At 38.0% G+C, this 23,914-nt stretch overlaps 1 protein-coding gene across 1 annotated transcript in view; it reads left to right on the forward strand.

Annotated features, from left to right (window-relative positions):
* Positions 1–2,143: 2,143 nt before the first annotated feature.
* TRAPPC8 (trafficking protein particle complex 8) overlaps positions 2,144–23,914 on the forward strand; it is a gene marked incomplete at its 5' end in the record, with an annotated part of 48,777 nt that continues 27,006 nt past the window's right edge. Inside the window, 12 exons of the mRNA XM_009084628.1 lie at positions 2,144–2,338; positions 7,854–7,943; positions 9,247–9,421; positions 9,818–9,971; positions 11,127–11,214; positions 13,001–13,248; positions 14,758–14,873; positions 16,175–16,325; positions 17,639–17,739; positions 19,192–19,297; positions 20,826–20,957; positions 22,881–23,105. Coding sequence (XP_009082876.1) covers positions 2,144–2,338; positions 7,854–7,943; positions 9,247–9,421; positions 9,818–9,971; positions 11,127–11,214; positions 13,001–13,248; positions 14,758–14,873; positions 16,175–16,325; positions 17,639–17,739; positions 19,192–19,297; positions 20,826–20,957; positions 22,881–23,105 — 1,781 coding nt within the window. The remainder of the gene's footprint in view (positions 2,339–7,853; positions 7,944–9,246; positions 9,422–9,817; positions 9,972–11,126; positions 11,215–13,000; positions 13,249–14,757; positions 14,874–16,174; positions 16,326–17,638; positions 17,740–19,191; positions 19,298–20,825; positions 20,958–22,880; positions 23,106–23,914) is intronic.

Raw genomic sequence — 23,914 nt, forward strand, 5'->3', positions numbered from 1 at the left:
CATCTGACTATTTTCAACTTCTGATGAAAAAGACATTGTTCTGATATATGTTACTACTACCACTTTTGGCAGAGTACTTTCTGAAACAATGTTATGAACACTCACAGGAAGTGTATAACAAGAATGTTTTTATTGGGGATTAAGACAAGCACTTTGTTGGGTCCTGAGTATGTGCTTTATTTCAGTCTATGGCATTGCACATATGCCAGAAATGTCATCTGCATTCCATATGGAACTGTTTGCTCTTTATTGTTACAGCTAATATATTTTAGGACGGACACCAAAGATGAGTTGTGCTATTATAGTTGCAGTGGTGAAGGCAAACTAGGTTCTTTGTTGTTTGTCCCTCCTACTTTATGTTTGATATTTTCAGTAGTCATTTGACAGTAGAGTTGATAATTTACCTATGTGATAAGATGGGAAAAACCCTGCAAACAACTCCTTCAACTTTCTGATGGAAATGCTGAACTGAATGAATAAAGTTTAGCTAGCACAATTTCCCTTCCCTGTGCTGGTATATCCTTGCGATGAACCAGTTCACCATCTGAAACTTAGAGCTGAAGAAACCCACATGTTTTTAGGTTGTTTTATGCAGGACTAGTTTTCTAAACTGCTTTGCTGTGTTTTTGCATGAGCCTCGGTGCTGGGTGAAGGTTGGGAGTAAGTATATATTTGTGGAGAGTAGAAATATGCCAGTCAAGACTTGAACTGCATTAGAAATCTGCTTCAACATTTAAGATGGATTGTGAAGACTTCTAGTGTGATTTGTTTTGGGCTGCATAGTTGTTCCTTCTGAAAATGTTCATGGAAAATTTGTGGAGTGCTCTCCAGGCTGGAGGGGTGAAGATTCAATTTCAGACATTGACAGTGTGAATTTTGTGGTTAGTTGAAAGATGAGAAGAACAAGAATTTTCTTTTGTGCTGCCTTTCGTATGCTGTGCATGGATTGGTGAAATTAAGATGCAAAGGAGTCAAGGGCTGTGGTGTGGGGCATGTGGTAGCACCAGGTGGCTCAGGCAGCCATAGTCAGTCAGCATGTCCTGCCTGCACTTACTGTCTGGTTTGCTTGGTGGTGGTTGTGGCTTGAAATAGGGAAAAATGACATGAAATATCAGAGCAGGCCAGAATTGTAATGAGTGTTGAAAAATGTCACGAATACTGTTTTAACAACAGATGGCTTGAGGGAGCAAGTTTCACATAGATTGCACAAAGGAAGCCGTAATATTAAAAATTATAGAATGGTTTGAGTTTAAAGGCACCTTAAACAACATCTAGTTCCAGCCCCCCCCCCCCCCCCCCCCAACCCCTCTGTTACAGGTAGGGACACCTTCCACTAGACCAGGTTGCTCAAAGCCCCATCCAGCCTGGCCTTGAACACCTTCAGGGTTGAGGCATCCGCAGCTTCTCTGGGCAGCCTGGGCCAGTGCCTCACCACCCTCACAGTAAAGAAATTTCTTCCTAATACCTAATCTAAACCTATTCTCTTTCAGTTCAAAGCCATTTCCCCTTGTCCTGTCACTACATGCCCTTGTCCCTCTCCAGCTGTCTTGTAGAGCCCCTTTAGGTACCGGAAGGTTGCTCTGAGGTCTCCCAGCACCTTCTCTTCCTCAGTTTGGACAACCCCAACTCTCAGCCTGTCTTCATAGCATATGTTGGTTTTGGGTGAATGAATAATATGCTATCCCTGTCAAGTTTCTTAAGTGCTGTTTATTGTGTACTGGGGTTTTCTTGGAAACTGGTGATTGCTTGGAATATGAGATCATTGTGTGAAGTCCATTTGTGGTTGCAGTAGCCTTTCTGCGAAAGCTGAGTACATTCCACAGAAAGGGGGTGCAGTAGTGTAGGAGGTGCACTTTGAATGCTTTGGTAGCTGGAGTCAATGTTCTGACAAGCTAAGATCCAATGCTGTGTTTTAATCAGTCTGCCTAGATGAACCCTAATGTTGAACATGAAGTAATTTTTTGTTATTTCCCCCCACTCCATTCTTGATACTCAAGTATTAAGGACTATGATCTAAAAATGCTGATGGAGAAGTTTAGTGAAGTCATCTTTCAAGAAAAAATTTGTTGGGAAAAGACTAATTTATAACTGTTTTGCCTATCTGTTATGATCCTTAACAAAGCCTTTTCTTTCTCTCTTTCAGTTCACATGAGAGATCCTAATAATCAGCTTCACATAATTAAAAATTTGAAGATTGCTGTCAACAACATCATTACTCAGCCACCTCAGCCTGGTGCCATTCGAAAACTGCTGAATGATGTTGTGTCTGTCAGTCAGCCTGCTGAAGGACTAGTAGCTAACGTGATCACAGCTGGAGATTATGATCTCAACATTAGTGGTATGTAATGATGGTTTTTTGTACCTTAAACTGAAATTTGCTGTAAGGTTTCTAACCTTGATTTCAGCTTCATGGCATGTATTGAAATTAGTTAGATCAGTTTTCAGTCGTTGTTTCTACTGAAACTTCAGGTTTATCAAATAGTTTGGGTTTATATATAGCTAAAAGAGTGGTTGAACTTAATTAATAATTTTAATGTTTCCTAAATGTTATAATTCTTCTGAACTTGTGTTAAGTCATCATTGCTTTAATGTAGAAAGTACTCATACTTTGATTGTGTTGTTTTCTTGTTATAAAACGGATATATTGACTTGTTACACGTGGCTGAATAAATCTCAGGATTTATTTATGATGTTGGTACTAATGTACAGTACTATGTTGAGGTTAGTCCCCCTGACTTCTCTTTTTTTGTTTGTTTTTACTTATTACTTAATGTGTAGAGTTCATAAAGTTTTCAGAAAAAGTTTCTTGAGGAAAGGTGTGAGATTACTTGTCTTGTTTGTTTGGGTTTTTTCTCCATGAAACTCAGTGATTCATATTTCATTGTCAAAATGACTAGAATATCCTAAAAATGTTGGGGTTGGTTTTTTTTCCAAATGTCCAAGGGATGTGGCATTGTGAATAATACTAAATGAGACCTGATCTTGGGGGCTGAGAAGATTAAACTCCTCCCAATTAAAACCGTAATCCATTAAAGCCTTTGAGTACATACTTAGTTCAAAGCATATATGCAATGCCCTATTTAAACAGTGGTAACTTATTGTATTTAAAGGTCAGCCTGCAGTGAAAAATTTCTCTCTGCTGTAGCAAGGGACTGATAAAACTTCATGAGGATTAGTAACTGTTGTTGTAGTAGATTGAATTTATTTTATTTTTTAATGTTGATGATGGCCAAATGGCATAATTCTTACATCTTCAATACTTAATTTATAAGGCCCATCTTCAGCTTGATATGAAATGTTGGTAGAGACTTGAGCCTAGAAACTCTGGTGTTTGAGAGCTGTTGAAAACCACATGCTTTTCCCAGTTTCTGTGCCCTTGTTTGTCTGTCCAATCAGTGAATTGCCTTTTTTGTGATTTTTATTTTTTTCTTTAAATGGAAAGTTTGCTTCAATTCTAGAGATTGGAAGTCCCAGAGAAAGCAGAATGGTTTCAGTGAAGAGACTTGTCTGTAAGGTTTCTAATGATCTCAGTTTTGAAGTGAGGTATTAGAAGGAGGGAAGAAAAATAGTGGCTATATCAAGCCGTGGTTTGTAATAGTAGAAGGAAATAACTCTCCTTTGGTTTTCCTTGTTTACTGCTGGAACCTCAGATGTATAAGTTATCATATTTGATTATCTTCTTTCAGTGATTAGGTTCTCATTTCCATTCAGCCTGGCTGTATGCTGTTTTGACAGGAGGAGAGATATATAGGCTGTTTAAGATGATATAAAAGGACAAAATCACGTAACAGCTTTGTAGTTCAGTGATACCCTATTTTAGGGGCTTAGCACAGAACACTGGCAGTGCTCTTGGGGAAGAAACTTGTCCTATGACATTGTAGGAGGATGTGAGGAAGTACCTAGCTTGTCAAGTAGGGTTCTGTTTCTGTTTAGTAAACTATGAATGTTTACTAACACACTTAGGGTTTTTTCAGCTTTCTTAGAGCATTTTATTGACACCAATGGAAGCATTCATTCTTGACAACAAAACAAAATCACTTGGCATGGAAATGTGAAATACTCTATTAGTTTGTTCTTTTTTGGGGGGATGAATTAGTTTTCTAGGATAACAATATTAAACAATATTTCCATAATCTTTAATGGTGATCAAGTGCAGTCTGTTTTAAGAAAGACGCGGACGTTTCTGGCACTGGAATCATGATCCTGCTCTTTTTTAGAAAAGTTTTGGAACTGCTGAGGTGTATTAATTTAATTATTTGTAATCATTCTTTATTACAATTGTTGTTAATAGTTTCAGTTCCATAATCTTGCACTGGCAGACTTGGCTGATTGCTGAAAAGTTGTTAGGTTCTGCCGTGCCTGCTTCTCCCATGTACTGGTGTGTGTAGAAAGTGAGGAAGAACGATCCCACTCAAGATTTAACTTACATGAGAGAAGAATAAATTCTTTCAGCTGGATCAGTTCCCTGGTGATGTTTGCTCAGGGCTGCATGATGTTAATGCTGGCATGATGCAATGCAGGAATCTGGTAGCAGCGATGAAGAATGTTTAGGCAACCACCTTCAGCAGCTAATGTATTGAATTGCTACTTTAGCTAGTACTACCGGCTGAGAAGTCTCAGAACTTAGTGTCTTAGATTTAGAGTATCTTCCAACTAGAAAAATAGAAATAATGTCTAGATATAACTTAAATCTTTGCCACTTTGTAGAATTTCCATTTTTATTCAAGCCTAGAATTGGGGCTGAACTAGCAATAAATATTGATTTCCATTAAAGTACACTGTCAAATGTTGAGGAGCCTAAAATGGTCATGATTTAAGGTTAGCTGGAATCAAATGTCTTCAGTCCCTGGTGGCCTGCATGGTACAGATTTTTCTACTTCATGCTAGCAGAGTGTAAAAACCAAGAGTGTGTTTGCACCTGACCCTTGTTAGTATAATAATATGATGTTTTTTCTATCAGATCGCTCAGTTAAGGCTAGTGTTCCTTGGTACAGTAATTGGAAAGAGACACTGATGGAACTGAACACATCCACGTTTTATTCAGGTATTTTTTTGTGGTTGGTGCCAATTTACCAAATTACCCTTTATTCCTTCTCCATGTGCCCCATCCACCTTTCCTTACCATCTGCTACACTGTTTAGCACTTTTCTTGGCGTAGATGTGTGTTCCTTCATTTTTTCCTCCCTAAATGAAAAATTGCTGGTGATGGTTGTTCTAATTTTTCTTTGTCACATTTCTACTCCTGTTAATCAAAATCATTTGGTCTTTCCATACAGTCAGTAATAGTGGTGGTGGGAAATTACCTGATGCTGTAAAAACACTGGATTGTTGATCCTATGGAACTGTATACTGTCATTATGCTGTGTTTCAAATGTACTTTCTGCTTCTCTATAGAACTTCCTTCGCAGGGGATAGTAACACTTTTTGAGTTGGTTCTCAAGTGCTGACTGTACTTAGGGCACAGAAGCCTCTGCTATATTGAGTATTCTTTTTGAAGTATGACTGTTAAAAAATGAAAAAGCTTTATAATACACATTCACCTAGTTTATAAGACTTATTGCTTCTAAACCATATTGGTTATTGACCTCTCAACTTAGTGAGGCTCTGTTGTGGTCTGTAAGGGCCAGCTATTGATGTTTTTCAGTCTCTGATATTAACAAAGTTTATGCCTTCAGTTACTATTAGCTATTCTTTCAGTAGTGTTTGTTCAGATGCTGCTAAATGCCTAAAGAGTACAAACCTTCATGACTTAGGCTTCTTAAGCTGTTATGTGTGAATATGACTTAAAATATTTTTCTGAACAATTTCTGAATGCTTTAATGAGTTTGCCTCAACTTCAGTTCTGCCTGTGTAAGCGTAGTGGGAACATAGTACTGGAAACATGCAAAACATACAGGTTTGGGTTCCTAAATGATGCGGTGTCAGTATGCACTGCAGTAGTTCTACAAAATGTTACATCTGTGAAAAGTTTTTCTAATGCTGCCTTTGTTTTGAATATGTTGTATGTTTATTATTTTAATATCAATTGCAAGTGATTACAGCCCTGTGAGTGCTTGAGTGAATCCTGTTAATGCATGTTGTGATTGTGTAGAGGGAATCCAGTTGTATTTGAGGCCACTTGCAAGGTTCTTAATGGGCTGAATGAGAAAGGTGGAGTCAGGGAGAACCCAGTCCACAAAACAAAGTAGTACTTCCCTGTTTGTAACTGTCAGATTTAAAAAAGCTTTTTGTCTTTTACTGTGATTCTGCTGTAAAGCAGAAATGAAAATATGAAAACAGCACTTGAATCTACAACACGGTTGAAAATTCTGCCTTGTTTGCTTTGAACCGGAGTTACTGCAAGGCTTGTCATACTTGTGAAAAATATGTATGAGTCACTTTCTCATGGTTTCTTTTTAATAACAAGCTGTGCTTTGCTTAATTTAAATAGTCTGCATCTTTACGTGCAGGCCTTACTAAGGCCAAGAACTTTTTATACCCTCTAGGAGTGCTCAGAGAGGAGTGGCTAGAAAGGCAATAGTCAAAAGCCGAGAGTTTGTTTCCTGTTGATCTTTGTGTGATGTGCTGATTGCTAGACTGAGTTAAGTTACGAAGTGTGACTACATCTGATTTCTCTGTCACTGAGGCTGATCTAAGATGACCTGACAATGTAGGCTGAAACAAAATATGTTAACTTAATGCACTAGAAGATAATTCCAACATAAAAAGAAACCTGTTTTCTAAAGTCAGCTTAGGAAATCAAGGTGGTGGTTTGTTGTTGGTTTGTTGTGGGTTTTTTTGAGGGGTGCATGAGAGATTTACAAAGCATTAGAAATTCTTACAGGAGTTAAATCAAGCAATGTGGGGTGTTCTTGGGCTGTGTGAAGTAGATAAATACCTTCAGGATTTTTTATTAATGCTACCCTCTCCACTCCAGTTGCTGTTTTCCAGTTTGCAGGTGAGTTGACCCTGGATTCCAGTTACTTCAGTGTGCAGTCAGGTTATAGGGAGTGGACTGATTTTGCTCTGGGATCTTTTTTTCACTCCAGGGAAGGAGTTGGAGAATTGAAATGGCATGAAACAGCCTTGAAAGGGGAGGTAATAATTCATTACTTGACTGATAGTTGGAGTGGAAAGGAATGATTAGGTTGACATGTTTTTTGGTTGTCCCAGACATTCTTGGTTTCCCTTGATTTGTTACTCTCAGGAAAATGAAATCCTTATTGTAAAAGGGCATTTGAACATGGCAGGTTAAAATGGTAAGGCATTAATGTCACAGCTCAGATCTGAATTTTTATCTGCTTGGATCTTTGCTTTGCCAGCTGACAGCTGAACTGTTTACTTTAGAGAGGTGTAGAAAGGGAACTGCTGTCAGGCCAAGTTGCAACACTTGGCATAAAACTTTACGCAAACAGGCAGTATGGGGCTTTGGTAATCTTTAGATCACCTACATACTCAAAAATTAATTTTGCTTCTTGGTCAATTCTTACATCCCTAGCTCAGCAAATTGAATGACTGTTGGAAGAGTTTTTGATTTTCTTTCTTTCCTGTGTGTGTGTGTGTGTGTTTAAAGGGGTGGTAAGTTGTTAGTTCAGCAAGGACTGAATACATTTGAGCCTACTGTGTTCAGGAATTTGGTGCTTAAGATGCTATTCAGTTTCACAGGATTTGATTCAAAGTGTTACTGTTTCTCTTACTTTGTTTTAGAGGCTTTTTCCTTGGACTGTTCCCCCTTCTTTCCCCTGCCATGCAAACCCTGTCAGAGTTTGCAAACTTCACTTTTAGGTGTAGTCGTTCATATTCCCTTTTCATAAATGGGTAAGCAGAAGTTTCACTGAATAGACTAATTTGTCCTATTTTATTGTGTATTTCAGCTACTACTCCTTGGTTTGAGTCTTACAGAGAGTGCTTTCTTCAGTCCATGCCTGCATCAGATCATGAATTCTTAAACCACTATGTTGCTTGTATCCTTTGAGTGTTACGGACCACGTATGGATACAAAATGTGGGAGACGCCAAAATTTTGCAGTAACTCTTTTGCAATTATGATTTGATGACAATATAAAACTATTTTTCAGTATATCTGACTACACAGACTGACTTCATGAGGGTGTCAGGGTTTTCTTTGTGGTTATTGTTTGGCCTAAAGTTTTTTGGTGCTGATGTATTGTGTTTGCCTTCCCCTTCCCCTCACACTTTCTTGGATCAAAGTGAACTCAGAGCCAATACCTGTAAACTAAACTTAATCATCCTAAAACATTTTCTGCTGTAGCTCTTGAGTTATCTGCTGACTGTCCCATATCTACAACAGGGGTTTGTGTGCTTGGGATGCACTTTCTGGTTTTTATAGCTTTTCGTAAACAGGAGGAGGTCGGGGGGGATGTTTTGGAAAACTGATGAACTTTGAGCTATTTTGGACAAAAAGAAGTCTGAAAAGATGCTCAAATTCTTTCAATTTTTTTGTTTTTAACCAAAACTTAGTCTGAATTTGCTTGTCTGCAGGAAAATTAAAAATATGCACTGTTTCATGATGTAGCTGGTGTTGAGCTTTGAAATTATAATGCTACAGGTTTCCTAACATCTACTCTGTTCCTAACTCTTTACTGTACATTATCATTGCAGTATGGTGGAAAGGTATGTTAATGGCTATTAGAGAGAACACTTTGTGCAGGATTAACTTGGCAAAATAGTGCTTCTGGCTTTCAGCTTCTGAATTTCAGTAACATTTAAAGTACAACTTTGTTTTCTGACTAAATGTCTTTTGATTTGGTGAGTAGATGTAGCAGAGCAGGATGTTCCTTGTTAATGATTCTGTAGTTGCATTGAGGTGAAAATGTGAACGCTTCTGCTTTTTACTCAGAAGATGTTGCTGTGTTTATGAATGTTGGTCACCTCTCCTTGGAGGTTGAATGCTGAAGTACATTGGGGATGAATTTCAGTTACATGCTTCCTATGTGAACATTTGGTCTCTATCTAAAATCTTAAATGACCTATTTATGTATCTACTTAAACGAGGATGCAGTGTCAGTTGGATTGGATCAAACTCCTGTTGCATCTCATGTTACAGGTGTTAATTAACTGATTGTTTAAATGGTGTTTTTTATTGAGACTTAAGACCAAATTCTAATCACATATATTTTTGTGGTAATGTGTTTTACAGGTGTCAGTATTGTATTCATCTGTTTTGTTTCAAACTCTTCCTATTTTATTGTATGGTCAGTGGTTGCCCCTGTGTTCTCTTGATATGTGTCCTTAACAATGAATTTAGGTATGCTTGTAGTTTCTTCTAGTGAACCAGAGCCTGTGGAGCAGTTTCTGAAGCTGTCTCAAGAACAACATCGGATTCAGCATAGTAGTGAATACTCATACCCCAAGTGGTTTATACCAAACACACTCAAATACTATGTGTTACTACATGATGTAAGCACGGGAGAAGAACAAAGGTGGGTTTTCTGCCTGCAGTGAACATACAGATGAGCTCTTTGACTGAAAAGTGTGCATTTATGAATTCTGTTGAGATTAGGCATACAACAGAAGCCATTATCCAGTGTGCTGTTATCAAGGCAGATTTAAGTATTATTTTTAGATCTACTTCTTGTGTTCACATTAAGTGAAAAGAATCAGTCTCAGCTTTTGAGGTAGATGCTTTCTTTGCTAGCTTGCTGAACTAATTCTTAAAGATTCTCAGTTTTATTCTTCCATAAAGGATTGCTTTAAAACCAGGAGAATTTTCCTTTGAATTGCTATGGATAATAGTCTAAAATAGCTTGTTGCAGTACATGCTTTAAATAAAATTAATTTGATATCAAGGCAGAGTAAATGTTGTTTCACTTTTTCAGAGCTGACTCCATTTATGAAGAGATGAAGCAGAGGTATGGTACTCAGGGTTGTTACTTGCTGAAAATAAACTCTCGGGTGTCTAACAGAGGAACAGATGAGCAGATCCCTGATCCTTGGAGTCAGTACCTTCAGAAAAACACTATCCAAAACCAGGTACTCCAGTATTCTAAGAACAATTTTTAAGGTGCATGTGAGAACCCATTTTAGTTGTGTTAAGTTTTGCCTTAGTGTTATCTATGTTTCTACAGAGTAGTCTAATAGGCAGTCAGGATGCTTTTAACATAGTTGTGACTTTGTGAGAGCATGAGTCCTCTCTAAGAACTGTGTCTGTGCTACTTAAATTGACAGTAAGGAGCACTGAAACAGTAGACTGAAGTAGACTGACAAGAACACTGAGATAATAGACTTGTGCTGTATGCACTAACAAGAGCAAGTAACCTCAGAAGTGTTCTATTCATGCTTTCTACCTTCATAATCTTCACTCTCTTAAAAATCGGGATTTTTTTTTTTCTGGGTCTTCTGTACTTCACTAAATAGTGTTGGTGGGTTTTGTGGGGTATTTTGGGGTTTTTTTTGGGGGGGCATTTTTTTTTACTTTTTTTTTGTGTGTGGAGTATGTGTGGGTTTTCTGATAACTTCTTGCAGTCCAGTGTGGTCAGTCATCTGCTAAGATTGCAAGTGATAGTGTGTTTTTTAGTTCAGTTTGCCATAAATGTCTGTATTTTCAGCCTTAGGACCAAAAATATTTCTTCCTGAGTTTGCTTTTGACCAGCCTGCAGTTATAACTGCATCTGATTAAAAGGTTGGTTTGTGGAATCATAGTTCTTCACCAAATCTAGCTGACACTGGAAAGTCAAAACATTTCATGTTCTATAAGCTGAGAGGACCAGAAAGTCATACTCCTCCATAAACTAATTAGATCTTAGTTTTTTTCTGTCCTGTGTCAGCTGCTCAACATTGTTTGGTTTTTTGTGTGTCTGTGTGAGCTTGTTGAGGAACTGCTTTAGGGAACATCTTTTTGCTGCTGTAGGCATTGCTGTGTAAGAGTTGGAGGTGCTTGCTTTAGTTGACAGGGAAGTTAGTTGAGCAAGTCAGAAGGTACTTGCTTCATTTGCTGACTATAACTTCACTGTTACAATACGACACATTCTTAAAGCCTCAAACTACTTAAGAAATTAATATATATGAACAAATACGCTTTCAGAATAATTAATGGTTCTTGAAGTTGACAACTACTGTTTACTGACTTACGTATGTGGTCTAGTAGTCTTAAAATTCTGACTTTTTTTTTCCCCCTTTCTCGGGCAGGATTGCTATGAAGATGGTCCTTATACTGTTGTTTCAAACAAGAGTGCTAATCACTTGATATCAGATGGCTTAGACAGTGAAATTAAAGGTATTGTTGTAACTTTATTGAAACATTGATCTTACAGCATTTGCACAACTGTCTTACAGCATTTACACAGCTATCTACCAACTGTCTTGGACAGTAATCACTTAAGTGATTTGTTAGGGAATTCAAAGTAATAGTTTTCTAAATGCTCGAAGTGTCCACAAAGAAAAATGCGGTGGTACTGGCCTACTGGTGTCAATTGGTAGGTGTATCCTTAATGACATGGCTAATGATGTATTGGGCTCATGTTTTGTGAGATTAAATGTATTGTCTGCGCACTGTGGTGATTAGTAAAAAGTAACATAGGATTAAATGGTTAATTTTCATAATAATAAAAGTTTTGGTTTGTGTGTGCTGGTATCGCTTGGAAGTTGAGGTTTTGAGTTTCTTTTTCCTTAAATCTATAAGTGTCAGCATAGTGACTTAGTTTGTAAGTTGTCTGGAGGCACTTTCCTTGCAGCTCAGCTTGTGGATGGTAGAATATCCTCTGAAACTGAGTGATTAATGCATGAGCTTGTATAAAAAAATATTGACAGTAACTGTATAGGATTCAGATGAGAAGCATCATGAAATAGAGAAGAAGCGAGGTACCCTGCATTGTCTGGCTTGCCTCAGCCCAAATCCCTCATACCTGACTTGAAAGGTATGCCGAGACCTACTCTATGTAGCAGAGTTGCAGTTGCAACTGCAGTTGCAGCTACACTTGCCTAAAAAGTAGCTTTCTAGGGCCTTTCAGCCCAGATATAGTGTGCAAGCTGATGATGGACCTGTGCAGACCCAGCTTTACATTTAATGAGTAAAATCTATTAAGAATTTGCTTTCAGAGCTCAGCTTTGCTCAGTGCTAGCAAGGGCTGCATAAAGCAAGCTGATATTTCCCAAGCAAGGGAAATAATAGAGATCTGTTTAAGTCTTAGAACAAAGTGGTGCCCCAGTCTGGTTTGGATAGTTAAATGCAGTAGTGGTTAGCAGCTCTTCTTGCTGAACTAAGAGCACTTTGGAAGAGGCTATTTTACATGATGATTGATTAGGAGAACATGGAAAATGAGATTTGTATTTTTAAACCTTCAAACATAAGCAGAAAAAAGTGAACGGATCCAATGGAACCGTTGTAGTAATTGCTGTACTTCCAGCTCTTCATGAATATTTCTATTTAGCAACCAGTGACAGGACTGGAGGGAATGACTTGAAGTTGTGTCAGGAGAGGTTCAGGTTAGATATTCGTTCTTCACCCAGACGATGGTTGAGCACTGGAACAGACTCCTCCGGGAAGTGGTCACGGCACCAAGCCTGACAGAGTTCACAAACATTTGGACAATGCTCTCAGGCACATGGTATGATTCTTGGGGATGTCCTATGCAGGGCCAAGAGTTGGACTCAATGATCCTTGTGGGTTGGTCTCTTCCAACTCCAGATAGTCTCTTATCTGTGATTTAACTTTGATTTTAATATTTTCATGATTTTCCTTCAATGTTGTTGATACTAGTCATCATACTAGAAGATTTTTTTGCACTGTAGTTGAGAATCAAAACCATACACATTTAGCCATGTTGCAGTTCTTGAAATTCCCTGAACTTCCTGAAGAATTTCAGGAGTGGTGTGGTACTTGGGTAGAGCTCTGCTGCTGTCTGCCCAGCGTTGTACGTCTGTAGCGCAGAATAATTGATGGATAGCTTTGCTTAACGCATTTCTTAGGAAAGCTCTGAATTAGATTAATAAAAATGCTCTTTAAACCCCAGATGTTTAAGTAACTTCATACTTACAGGGCTTTTGTTTCAATCTTTCCATAGATGGCTTCTCGAATAACTTTAAGACTCACCCCCTTCAACTGGATCATCCCAGCGGCAGTTTGGATAGCACTGATTACATGAAGGCTGCTGCATCGCTGCAAGACTCCAAGAAACCAAATCCTGGAACACCTCATGGTGCATGTTTAACACTCACAGATCATGATCGAATCAGGCAGTTCATACAGGAATTCACATTTCGAGGACTTTTGCCACATATAGAGAAGACAATTCGGCAACTAAATGATCAGGTCAGTCTACTCTTAAGAACTCTAATAAGGAAAAGTGATTGGGGTGTAAATCCAGTTATCCAAAAATCTGGTTTGATAGTATTACTTCTGCATCTAATGGTAAATTGTTTTCCTGAAAACAAAGTAATTTAAGAGAAATAGCTGGTTATAATTTTTGTTCTATTTGTCTTAAAAAAAGATAAAGTACTTTTTATCAACTGATTCAGTGCAGTGTGGCCTCTTGGTGGAAGCCTGTCTGAACTGTTATCAGGGAAATCTGTCCTTGCCCCTAAAGTCTTCATATTCTATGCCTTTGCACGATTGTGGCACAGGAAACAACATGGACTTCTTGTGTTTCAATGTCATGATGCATAACTAAATTTAAGAAATGTATTTCATCTGTAATCATCTGCAAAAAAGTTGCTACTTGACAGGGGAGAAGTGCAGGGACACCCTGAATCATGCAGGTTTTTTTGCAGCTAAATATACTTCTCTCAAACTAGGATTTTTTTGGAAGTGTGATAGTTAATATCATACCCATGTTAAGTCAAGGACATGCATTAAAGTTATTTTCATCACAGTAAGGTCCTTTCTTTTTCAGTTTTATATGCTCTTAAACAGCTGCAGAGATGGATTGGCTTGCATTAACACAATCAAATTACTGTATTTAGCATTAACACTTGGATCCAAATATCAGTGTGTTGTCTGAGCTCTGTGTCTTGATTGAATTGTCTATTCAAGTTCTAGGTTTAAGTATGAGGGTGTTTGATTCTAAGTATCATGTCCAGCAAGGAACACTCACTGCCTGAATTGCCTTTTGGGAGTTTGTATACGCTGAACATGTTTAAGCTTGGAAAGTTTAATGAAGAAACATTTTAAAAAAATGTGCACACAAAGTGCAGCGGACAGCCTTACCATTAGGAATACAGTAATATGTACCTAGTCATGATAAGAAAAACAAGAGGATTTTTGAAACTATCTTTCAAAAGGGATACAGTTTGCCTTAGATCTTGGGAATGGTAATTCCCCATGGAAGATTCCTTGTTAGTGGAAGTTATCTAAAAGAATAAGGATGTGTAACCTTGCTTGCAGGTACAGCTTGTACTTTTGACACTTGAAATTGGTGTTCATAATGTGGTAATACTTTATGTGGATGGGGATGGGGAGAAGGTTCTTTCTTGTAGTATGCACCTACTCAGATTTTGTTACACTAATACCCAAAATCAGGTATTCCATTAGATGTCAAACAGATACATTGAATGTTTCAGTTCTTAAGACTGAGATGGCTGCAGTTTACAGCAAGACTAGTGACCCTCAGCTGTCTGAAATCAATGTGAATTGTAACTTCTAGCTGGGTGTCAGTGATTAATTCTACAGAAGTGTGCTCTTAGTTATTTTGCTGTTTTTATTTATTTCTGTTTTATGGGAACCAATTTAGGGAGCCTTAATGAAGCCTGGCTTTTTATATTAGTTATATATCTCGTGTATATCTCTTGCAATGCAGTGCTCTAATTCAGTGTCTTTTTGCAGTTAATATCCAGGAAAGGCTTGAGTCGATCACTGTTTTCTGCTACTAAAAAATGGTTTAGTGGTAGCAAGGTTCCAGAGAAAAGTATAAATGAACTGAAGAATACTTCTGGTTTGCTGTGAGTAATCTCAGTTCTTACCTTTTAGATCTAAGCTGGAAATGTACCTTTTTCTTTTGGGAGGGAAAGCCTGTGTTTATTGATGGTGTTCTGCCAAGTGAACAAAATCAGCAATTTTGTGAAAAACTTCAATTGGAGAAGTGAGGAAAAGTACTGTGCCTAAATGTGCAATAAAGCAGCAGCAGAACTTTAAAAGGGATAAAATAAACTGTTCACAGAGTCATCTGCCTGCTATATTTACAGTGAGGCTTTCTAAGTTACAGTGAATGCATGTTTCTAAGAGTGATAGTAATAAAAAGAAGCTATGGTTTGCCATGAGGGATTTTTACAAATTAGCACAAGGAGTTTTTTTTGTCATTTAAGGCAAACCCCATGTACAGGTGTCTTTGCTTATGTAGCTATGCAATTTATTGCAGTAGAGTATTAAGTATATTGCTTTTGCAAGTGTGTTCAAGGGATAAATTAAAGGGAATTTCATACTTCTTGCACCTGTGCCTTACACTAAAACCAGGTTTTAAATGTTACCAGATTTCTATGAATGAGGATGTATAATTGGGAAAAGCACTCTCTTCAACTGTCTTAACTACAGAAGTCTGAATAGTTCTTGGACATTACCTAGCTAAAGTTAATGTCCCTCACACAGAAACACAGAGCTTCAGATTTCTCCATGTGTCTTTTGTTTCATAATGAAAGTGTTGTTAATTTCAGCTGCATGTATTGACCTTGTAAGCATAGTTGGCTTTTACTACAAGGTTTGAAAAAGTGCTTGTGAAAATGTATTTGATCATCACTGAAGTGATTCATACATATTTGACTAACCAAAAGTTAAACTGATGTTGCAGAGGATAGAACTTGTGCCAAGTTTTGGCATAAAGCCTAGTTGGTTGTTGTTGGTTTTTTTGGGGGGGAGGAGGGGGGAGATTTTTGTCTTTCAAGAGAAATGAGAAGTAGCAAGTTACAGATAGGTGAACAGTCAAAGTGTGGGTTTTTTCTTCTCTTAGAGTTTCAGGGGTAGTTACATATTTTTTTAGAATTTCTTGGCTAAGAGAAATGCTTTCTTTGAATGTTACTGGAACAGTGAATCTTGTTAATTGGAAAGTAGGGTGTGAAACCAAGTTCCATGTGGCAGAAGGGAAGCAGCTTCACTCTTCTTAGCTGTGTTTTGGGTAAGGCTGAAGCAATGCAGTTTTTATTCCCACTTCGTGAATAGATATCAAGATAAGAGAGGATGGCTTTATGGAGCATGTCTGTTGAATTGCTCTGTTGAATAAAATGATGACTTTGAATATTTATATTTCTAGGTATCCACCAGAAGCACCAGAGCTTCAGATCCGGAAAATGGCAGACTTGTGCTTTTTGGTGCAGCACTATGAACTTGCATATAGCTGTTACCATACAGCAAAGAAAGACTTCTTAAACGATCAGGCAATGCTTTATGCAGCTGGAGCACTGGTTGGTACTTCACATAGCATAAACATTCTGTGAACTTTTTCTAATAATCTCTAATACTTGTCTGAAGATAACGAAGTGCAATCCTTTCCCTCCACCTCCAAATTTATAAGGGTTTCCCCAAACTTGCTGCATATCTATAGCAAATTCTGAAGTGTTCTAAAATCTATTCTCTGCTGTTATATGAAAGGAATAAAGGTGTGAGTAAAAATTCCTGAGTTAATTCTTAAAATGTGCAATATGGAAAGGAGAAAACATAGAATACAGCCTCCAGAAAAACAGGCCTTTAAACTGATAACTCAAAGCCCGGTGTGTAATAGTTTTGTAGTATCTCTCTTAGACTTTGGCAAAATCCTCATTTGCCAGAAAGTCAAGACTAGGTATTTTACCTATTTTGGGGGAATTTAAGACTTGAGTGATACAGTTTGAGTATGTCACTACTGAATTTCCCTGTAAACATATTCGTCAATTTCTCCTGAAATTGAAGGTGTATATGACTGAAATAATTTTCCCCAAGATAGAAGGGAGTACTGGGGAGAAAAACGAGGCTCGTTCTAACAATTTTTAGAAGCTATGTTTTGTAGACTTCAGTCTGGTTCGCTTGCTAAAATTTGAAATTCTGCCTCATAGAGGTATGGAAACATTTGTCTACACTGTCCCATCTTGATGTAAAACTTTTACATAAATGTGTGTTTTTACAATACAGACAGTTGCCTCTGCATTTGGTTAATCTTGAAAGTTATCTTAATTGCCTAATGAATGGTTTGTAGCAGTCTTAATGACAAGGTTTTTTGCAACCTACAGGTCTGAGTCTTTACTTTCTGCAGGAAAACTTTGCTATCAAATCTTTACTCCACAAGAGAGGAAGTAAAATGTCAGAGTGTATGTTTGCTACAGTTTCCTTGGAAGCTGATAATATTATTTTAGTTAAGCAAAACTCAGAAAACATTCCTCATCTTAAAATACACAGTAGTGCTGCTTTATCAGAAAGCTTGTTCCTGCAATAGGAAATTATCTTTTGGATTTGTAATGCAGTATTGAATCAAGGTTTCTGCATAATGTTGGGGGTACTGCCAACTGCAAACATATTTCTGTGTAACTCCGTTGCTGCTGTCTAGCCAATTACAACCAGAGCCATAAGTAGGCTGTTGTATTAAACCTTTTCTCAGTTACAGTGTGTTGGATGCAGTTTTATATGACAGTAGCTGATTTGATGAAGATCTCAAACTAGTAGCTGTTGAAACATGTGCCTTGGTATTTTGAGGTCTACAGTTTGTTGAAAAAAACAGAGTGACAGTACTGAATTTCTCTTGTAGGAAATGGCAGCAGTATCAGCTTTTCTTCAGCCTGGAGCTCCCAGACCATATCCTGCTCATTATATGGAAACAGCAATTCAGACCTATCGGGATATCTGCAAGTATGTGGTTAACTTTTGTACTAATTCAATGAAAGCTGAAAGACCTGGTGACTTAACTTCCTTTGTCTGCACGTTGATAGTAGTGCCACGTGATTAAAACAGTCCTAGAATGATGGTAATGTTTGAAGGGTGAGATATGTTAGTTGATCTAGGATAGCATGAAAGGAGATGTATGCTGTTCCTAAGAGTGCTTATTAAAATTGTGTGTTGAATTCATATGGTAGATTTGGGTAGTGGGGTGGCTGCAGGAAAGGTTTCTGTGAGAGGACAGCAGGAGCTGCCCCTGTGTCAGAGTCAGTTTTCACTCAGCTCTAAAATGGGCCTGCTGCTGCCCAAAGCTGAGCCTGTTACATATTTAAGAAATGGTAAAAATAGCTGTGCAGCAGCTGTGAGAAAGGAGTGAAAAAATGAGAGAAACAGCCCTGCAGACACCGAGGTCAGAGGGGAAGGCAGTGTTTCCCTGCAGCCTGTGGTGAAGACCATGGTGAAGCAGATTTTCTGCCTGCAGCCCATGGAGGCCCACAGGGGAGCAGGGATCTATGCTGCAGCCCACAAAGGTCCCAATGCCAGAGCAGGTGGATGTACCCTGAAGGTGGCTTCAGCCTGTACAGGCAGAGTCTATGCCACAGCAGGTTCCTGGCAGGAGCTGTGACCTATGGGGAAACTATGTGGAAATAATCCATTTCTGAAGGACTGTACAACGTGGAAAGAGTCCATGCAATTGTTGAACTGTGTCTGTAGGAGGGACCCCCCACTGGAGCTGGGGAAGAGGAGGAAAGAGCTGCAGTGTTCTGAACTGACCACAACTCCTTTTCTTTGTTTCACTGCCCTGCTTTGGGGCAGGAGGAGGTTAGAAGAGCTAGGAGTCAAGTTGAGTCTTTAAAGAAGGAGTTGTAGGGGGAAGATGCTTTAATTTTTCTTTTATTTATCACTATCCTATTCTGTTATTAATTGGCAATAAATTAATTTGATCTTCCTCAAATCAAGTCTATTTTGCCTGTGGCTGTAATTGGTGAGTGATCTCCCTGTCCCTGTCTCAGCACATGAGGATTTCAATCTAATCTAATATCTTATTCAGGAGGGGGTGTGATAGAGCAACTTGATGGGCACCTGGTACCCACCAAGGTCAACTCAGTACAACTTGTGTCTAGCTGTTGGACTTCTTGTTCATCAGATCATTTTAGCTGGTTACAAGTACAATATTGTCCTCAAAATGCTCTTTAGCTTTTACTTTTGGAAAGCTCCTGTTATAGTAAGATGGGACGCTTAAAGTGTCAGTCTGTATGTGGTTGGTTTGCAGGGAATGAACTTTCATGTATTGTACCTTAAGAAGGATAAGCAACAACCTCAGTCTGATGCCATAATGGAGAAAATTTGTAAGATTTGAGGTGAAAAGTTTTCTATGGTTTATTGTGTTAAGTGTTTATTAATACATGTATGTTTTTACTTTAGGAACATGGTTCTGGCTGAACGCTGTGTACTGCTTAGTGCTGAAATCTTAAAAAGTCAAAGCAAATACTCAGAGGCAGCTGCTCTTCTGATTCGTTTAACCAGTGAGGTAAAACTTAGTAGCTTTTTCTGCTCCTGCCCTCTTCCTATTTGTTTACTTACCCAAGCACTTCTAGGTTACATTCTGATTCTTCTACAATATTTTCTAGCCAAAGGTAGCAAATGAGCAGGTTTAGAGCATGAAATGAAGAAAACAGTTTACACTGTAAGTGAAGGAACTAGTACAGTTACTCTTTTTCTCATCAAATGACTTGCTTGACTTCTTTAACCATGCTAAATGTGTTACCTTTGGCTTTATAACTAACTTTCTTTGACATCTGCTTAGCTGTTGATGTACTTCCAGTTTAAGAACATGTGTGTTTAAAGTATTAGCATGGCTTGCCAGAGCCATAGTGGATACTATCCCACATGCAATCAGAAGTTCTCTATAGTTTAAGTAGCTAAGGCATTACTGTAGCTCAGTTGTTAGGAATCAGAACCTTACTGTGTAAGTGAAACCTCACACTTCTGTGACATTAGTTGATGGAAATTAAGCATGGAATTAGTTTCTAACCCAAAAATTGTCATGCTTGAAAAGGGCTGAAACAGTATGTAATACCTGTAATAGTGTAGCATCTCCTTTATGGCTTGAAGGAAAGTCTACCTGGCAGTTAGCTCTAACTTTGTGGCCAGCTGCACCAAATGTGATGCTTCTGAGACTTTGCTGGGACACATTAAGCTTGGAATAAATTTGTTCAGTTCTGTAAGTTTTCCACTCAAGAGTCTCTGTAGCTTCATTCTTGCCCTCTCAACCTAAGCCTCCTACCAACTTCTGTGAAAGCAGTAGAAGATATTTAAGCAAGGAATTTAAGTACTGTTGGCTCTGCACAATAATTTTACAACTTAAAAATTACATGTAGTGTGTCTGTGGTGACTTTTGGTAGATGTACGGAAAATCTTCACAGGATACTATATGAGTGTCTCAGAGTATATTTGTGTAGACACATTCTTGGATATCACTGATGGCATGTAGTTCAATTGTGCTAAGATCAAGTAGGTCCTGTTGTGATTGGTTAAAGTAATATAGCTGTGTCTCAGCATGAGAAGAGGGCAGTAATAAGTTGTGCATTATAAGAAATTATCCAGGTTCTTGTGATACAAAGTCACCAAGTTCTGTTGCTCCCTCTGCTTTTCCTTCATCCTAGATTTACTTGTTTCTAGCCTTAGTATCTGCAGGGGGAGGGAGGGGAAAAGGTTAGCGAGTGCTTTGGAGGTAATGCTGAGTGTTAGAAACGGTAGCTTGACTAATTGAAAAAAGCAGAAAATAGTTCTTTTGTCACTCATACTGAAACAGGTTTATATATGAATCTCCCTAGAAAAAATACAAACCTGATGATATTGAATATTATACATTAAAAGTATTTTTCACTGTCTTATTTTTATATGCTCATATATGCATACAATGTTTGTATATAAAGGAGTCTTCAACTTCACAGCACTGTTGCAACTTGCTGTCCCCCTTAGCATTAAAACAAGACCACTGTTATCTTTGTTTTCATTTGACTCTGAGGCTAATTCTCCTTTTTCCTTTTAAATAGGATTCAGATCTTCGCAGTGCACTCCTGTTGGAGCAGGCAGCCCATTGTTTTATAAACATGAAAAGTCCCATGGTTAGAAAGTTTGCATTTCATATGATACTGGCTGGCCACAGGTTTAGTAAAGCAGGCCAGGTAAGTATTATCTTTCCACATGGAAAGTAGGCCTGGTATTTGATACTTACACTGAAAAACATGTTGAATGTGTCATTAGAGTGGAAAATAGATGCTTGGCTTCTGACACTTCTGTGTTAGTCAGCAGTATTCAGCTCTGGTCTTTGAAAATGACTTCTGCATTGATCAGCTTAGCCTTTTAGTTCGGTTTTTTGAAGTAATGCTGAAGATCACTGACTTGAAACTTTAGTGTGTTTTCGTTTCTTGGTCTCATTTTATACACAGTGAAATACAAGACCTTCTGTTTGGGTAAAGGAATATTTTTATTCTTGAGCTAAGAGCAAATTGCAGGAGTTAAGTATTTGCTAAACTCAGTTTAATAAATTAGCAAAATGTAGGTATCTGTTTTTCCTGGTGCCTTATATAATGCTTGTTATTGGAGGTGCAGGTGTATGAACAAGAACTATAAGATGAAGTAAAGCATCTCTTCATGGTTGTTGGACTTAAGTAGCAATTAAACCAGTATATATCAGATTTTTTTTACTTCCATTCACATTCCTTTTCAGGCAGCTCTAATTTGTTGGACAGAGCTTAAGTGCTTTGTTTCTGCCTCAGTTGTGGGATACACTCACTCTTAAGATAGTTTGTACTTGATTCCTCCTGAGCTTGTTATTGCAAAACAATAATATAGGAGAACTCAGGCATCAAAATTCTGTTTGAAACAAGGCCCTGTGGTCTTGGGGGCTTTTATCTTACCCTACTCAATCTCAGTTTCATTGTCCTGGTAATGACTAAAGAAAGTATTGTTGTATTCGTGACTTCTGTGATGTGAAGTATAGTAGGAGAATTTCCTCCCTCTGCACCACTCCTTGGTTTTCTTAATGTAGTAGTTCCTTGTCTGATGTTCTGTTATGACAGTACAGTACATTCAGGGAGCTGTTGATTGGAAGTTTTGATTTATTCTTTTATATCTTGCTCCTTTGCCTGGAAAAGCACATGCATTTTGTGAAGTTTTCACTTTGTGCAACAACTCTCCTGTTGTTTGTGCCTAATATTTGTAGGTATTCTGATTTGCAAGAAATGCTTTTTCAGTGTTACAGGAAATCTAGGTGTTTGTTTTTGTTTTTCATATCCTTAGAGGCATCAAAATATAAAATGCTGCTGAAGAGCAGTCAGCCAGGCTGCTTAGCTGCATTCTATAATACCGTATTTTAAAGTGTCATTAGTACATGCTGATGTTAAGCATTTGCTGCTTGCACATCACCTTACCAATCTGAACATATCTTAGATTTCCTCCCCAGTTACTGCTGTAAGTAAGGGAATGCTGTTCCCATTCTTTAGAAGCTGAGACTTAGCTGTACAGTGAATACCTATGCTGCTATTCAATACCTAGACTTGGGATTGAATGCCCAGGTCCTGATGTATGTACAGAAAAGGAACTGTGCAGCTGTTTGGGAGCAGAACATCTATCTTCCAATGGCTGATATGATTGGTAATTTTTCTTGTATGTACTTTGACTGTGTTTTGTTGGTTTGCTTGGCTTGGATTTTGTCCCAGATATGTCTGCTGAACAAGAGTTGACGGAAAGTGTCACACTGAAAGTTCAGTAACAGAGTGAAATGAAATGTGTTAAATCTAGCTTATGTCCTATGGCTTGGCGGTAGAGCTCTGTAGACTTTATCAGTCCTAAAGCAATATAAAACACTGTTTTAAGAGTCGTATTTTCTTGTTATTTGCTTTTTTGACTTACTGTCAGTTGTACTAGTCTTTGAGAATGTGTACTTTTATTTGGAGGCTATGGTTTATACTGTAGGAGCAAACACTTCTGATGCTGTGAAGTATAGTTCTGCAAACATTACACCAAGCATTCAGTCTTCCTAATGTTATAATTACAGTCAGTGGATTATGGGATCATTTGAGAAATTAACTTTTTTTTTCTTGCAGAAAAAACATGCCTTACGTTGCTACTGTCAAGCCATGCAGGTTTACAAGGGGAAAGGTTGGTCTCTTGCAGAAGACCATATTAACTTCACTATTGGTCGTCAGTCCTTTACGCTTCGTCAGCTTGACAATGCTGTGTCTGCCTTCAGGCATATTTTGATCAATGACAGTAAACAACCTCCAGCTCAGCAAGGAGCATTTTTAAGAGAATATCTTTATGTTTATAAGGTAGATGACTTTGTTCCTTAAGTAATCAGTAATTTTAATACCACAGTTTTTCTATTAAGTCATTAAATGATTTTCTGTCTTACCTGCTTTGTGCCAGGGTTGTTGTTTTTATCTAGTTGATGTGTTGGTTTTTCACTTCGGGCTCCAAAAAATTCACATATGCTGCATCTCATATGTATAGGAAATGCAGTGTTCCTGAAGGGTGTTAGTATCTGTTATTATTACAATAATGGAATGTATGTGTTTTTATTGCAATAAAATGAAGTTGTCTTTCTGAGGGACATGGATGAGTTAGAATATGCTTATGATAGTTCAGTAGTTCTTTAGAGGAAGTGGATCAGTTTTGTTTTGATCAATTTATAATGATTTTTGAGGCTTTTGATAATAAATGTTTAATAAAGACTAGGTAGCTCTGTCACCATCCCATGTCATGGTGAATTTGATTCTTTAATATGTGTATTTATAGATGAAGTGACTCATTGAGGTGGCTGTAAGTTCATGTGTGATTCTGCATTGCAGTATACCGTATACATTATGGGATGTTTAGTGCTGATAGCACCATACAACTTGTAGCCATGTAGATACTTACTGTCTTCTAAAGCTTATAAACAGAATTCCTGTGGTGTTTGATAAGACCTTACTCAAGACTGGTGTTTGAGTCCACAGCTCAGCTTGTATAATGATGGTGGGGTGGTGAATATAGTTTATCGAATTCTGAGTCAAGCTTTGCATCAAATAAAGCTTATAACAGCCATGCAGCCACAACGGTGATTAGAGTGCTGAATTAAAATAAGTATTCTCCTTTTTCT

Source organism: Acanthisitta chloris, unplaced genomic scaffold (assembly GCF_000695815.1).
Source record: "Acanthisitta chloris isolate BGI_N310 unplaced genomic scaffold, ASM69581v1 scaffold2710, whole genome shotgun sequence".
NCBI classification, from domain to species: Eukaryota; Metazoa; Chordata; class Aves; order Passeriformes; family Acanthisittidae; genus Acanthisitta; species Acanthisitta chloris.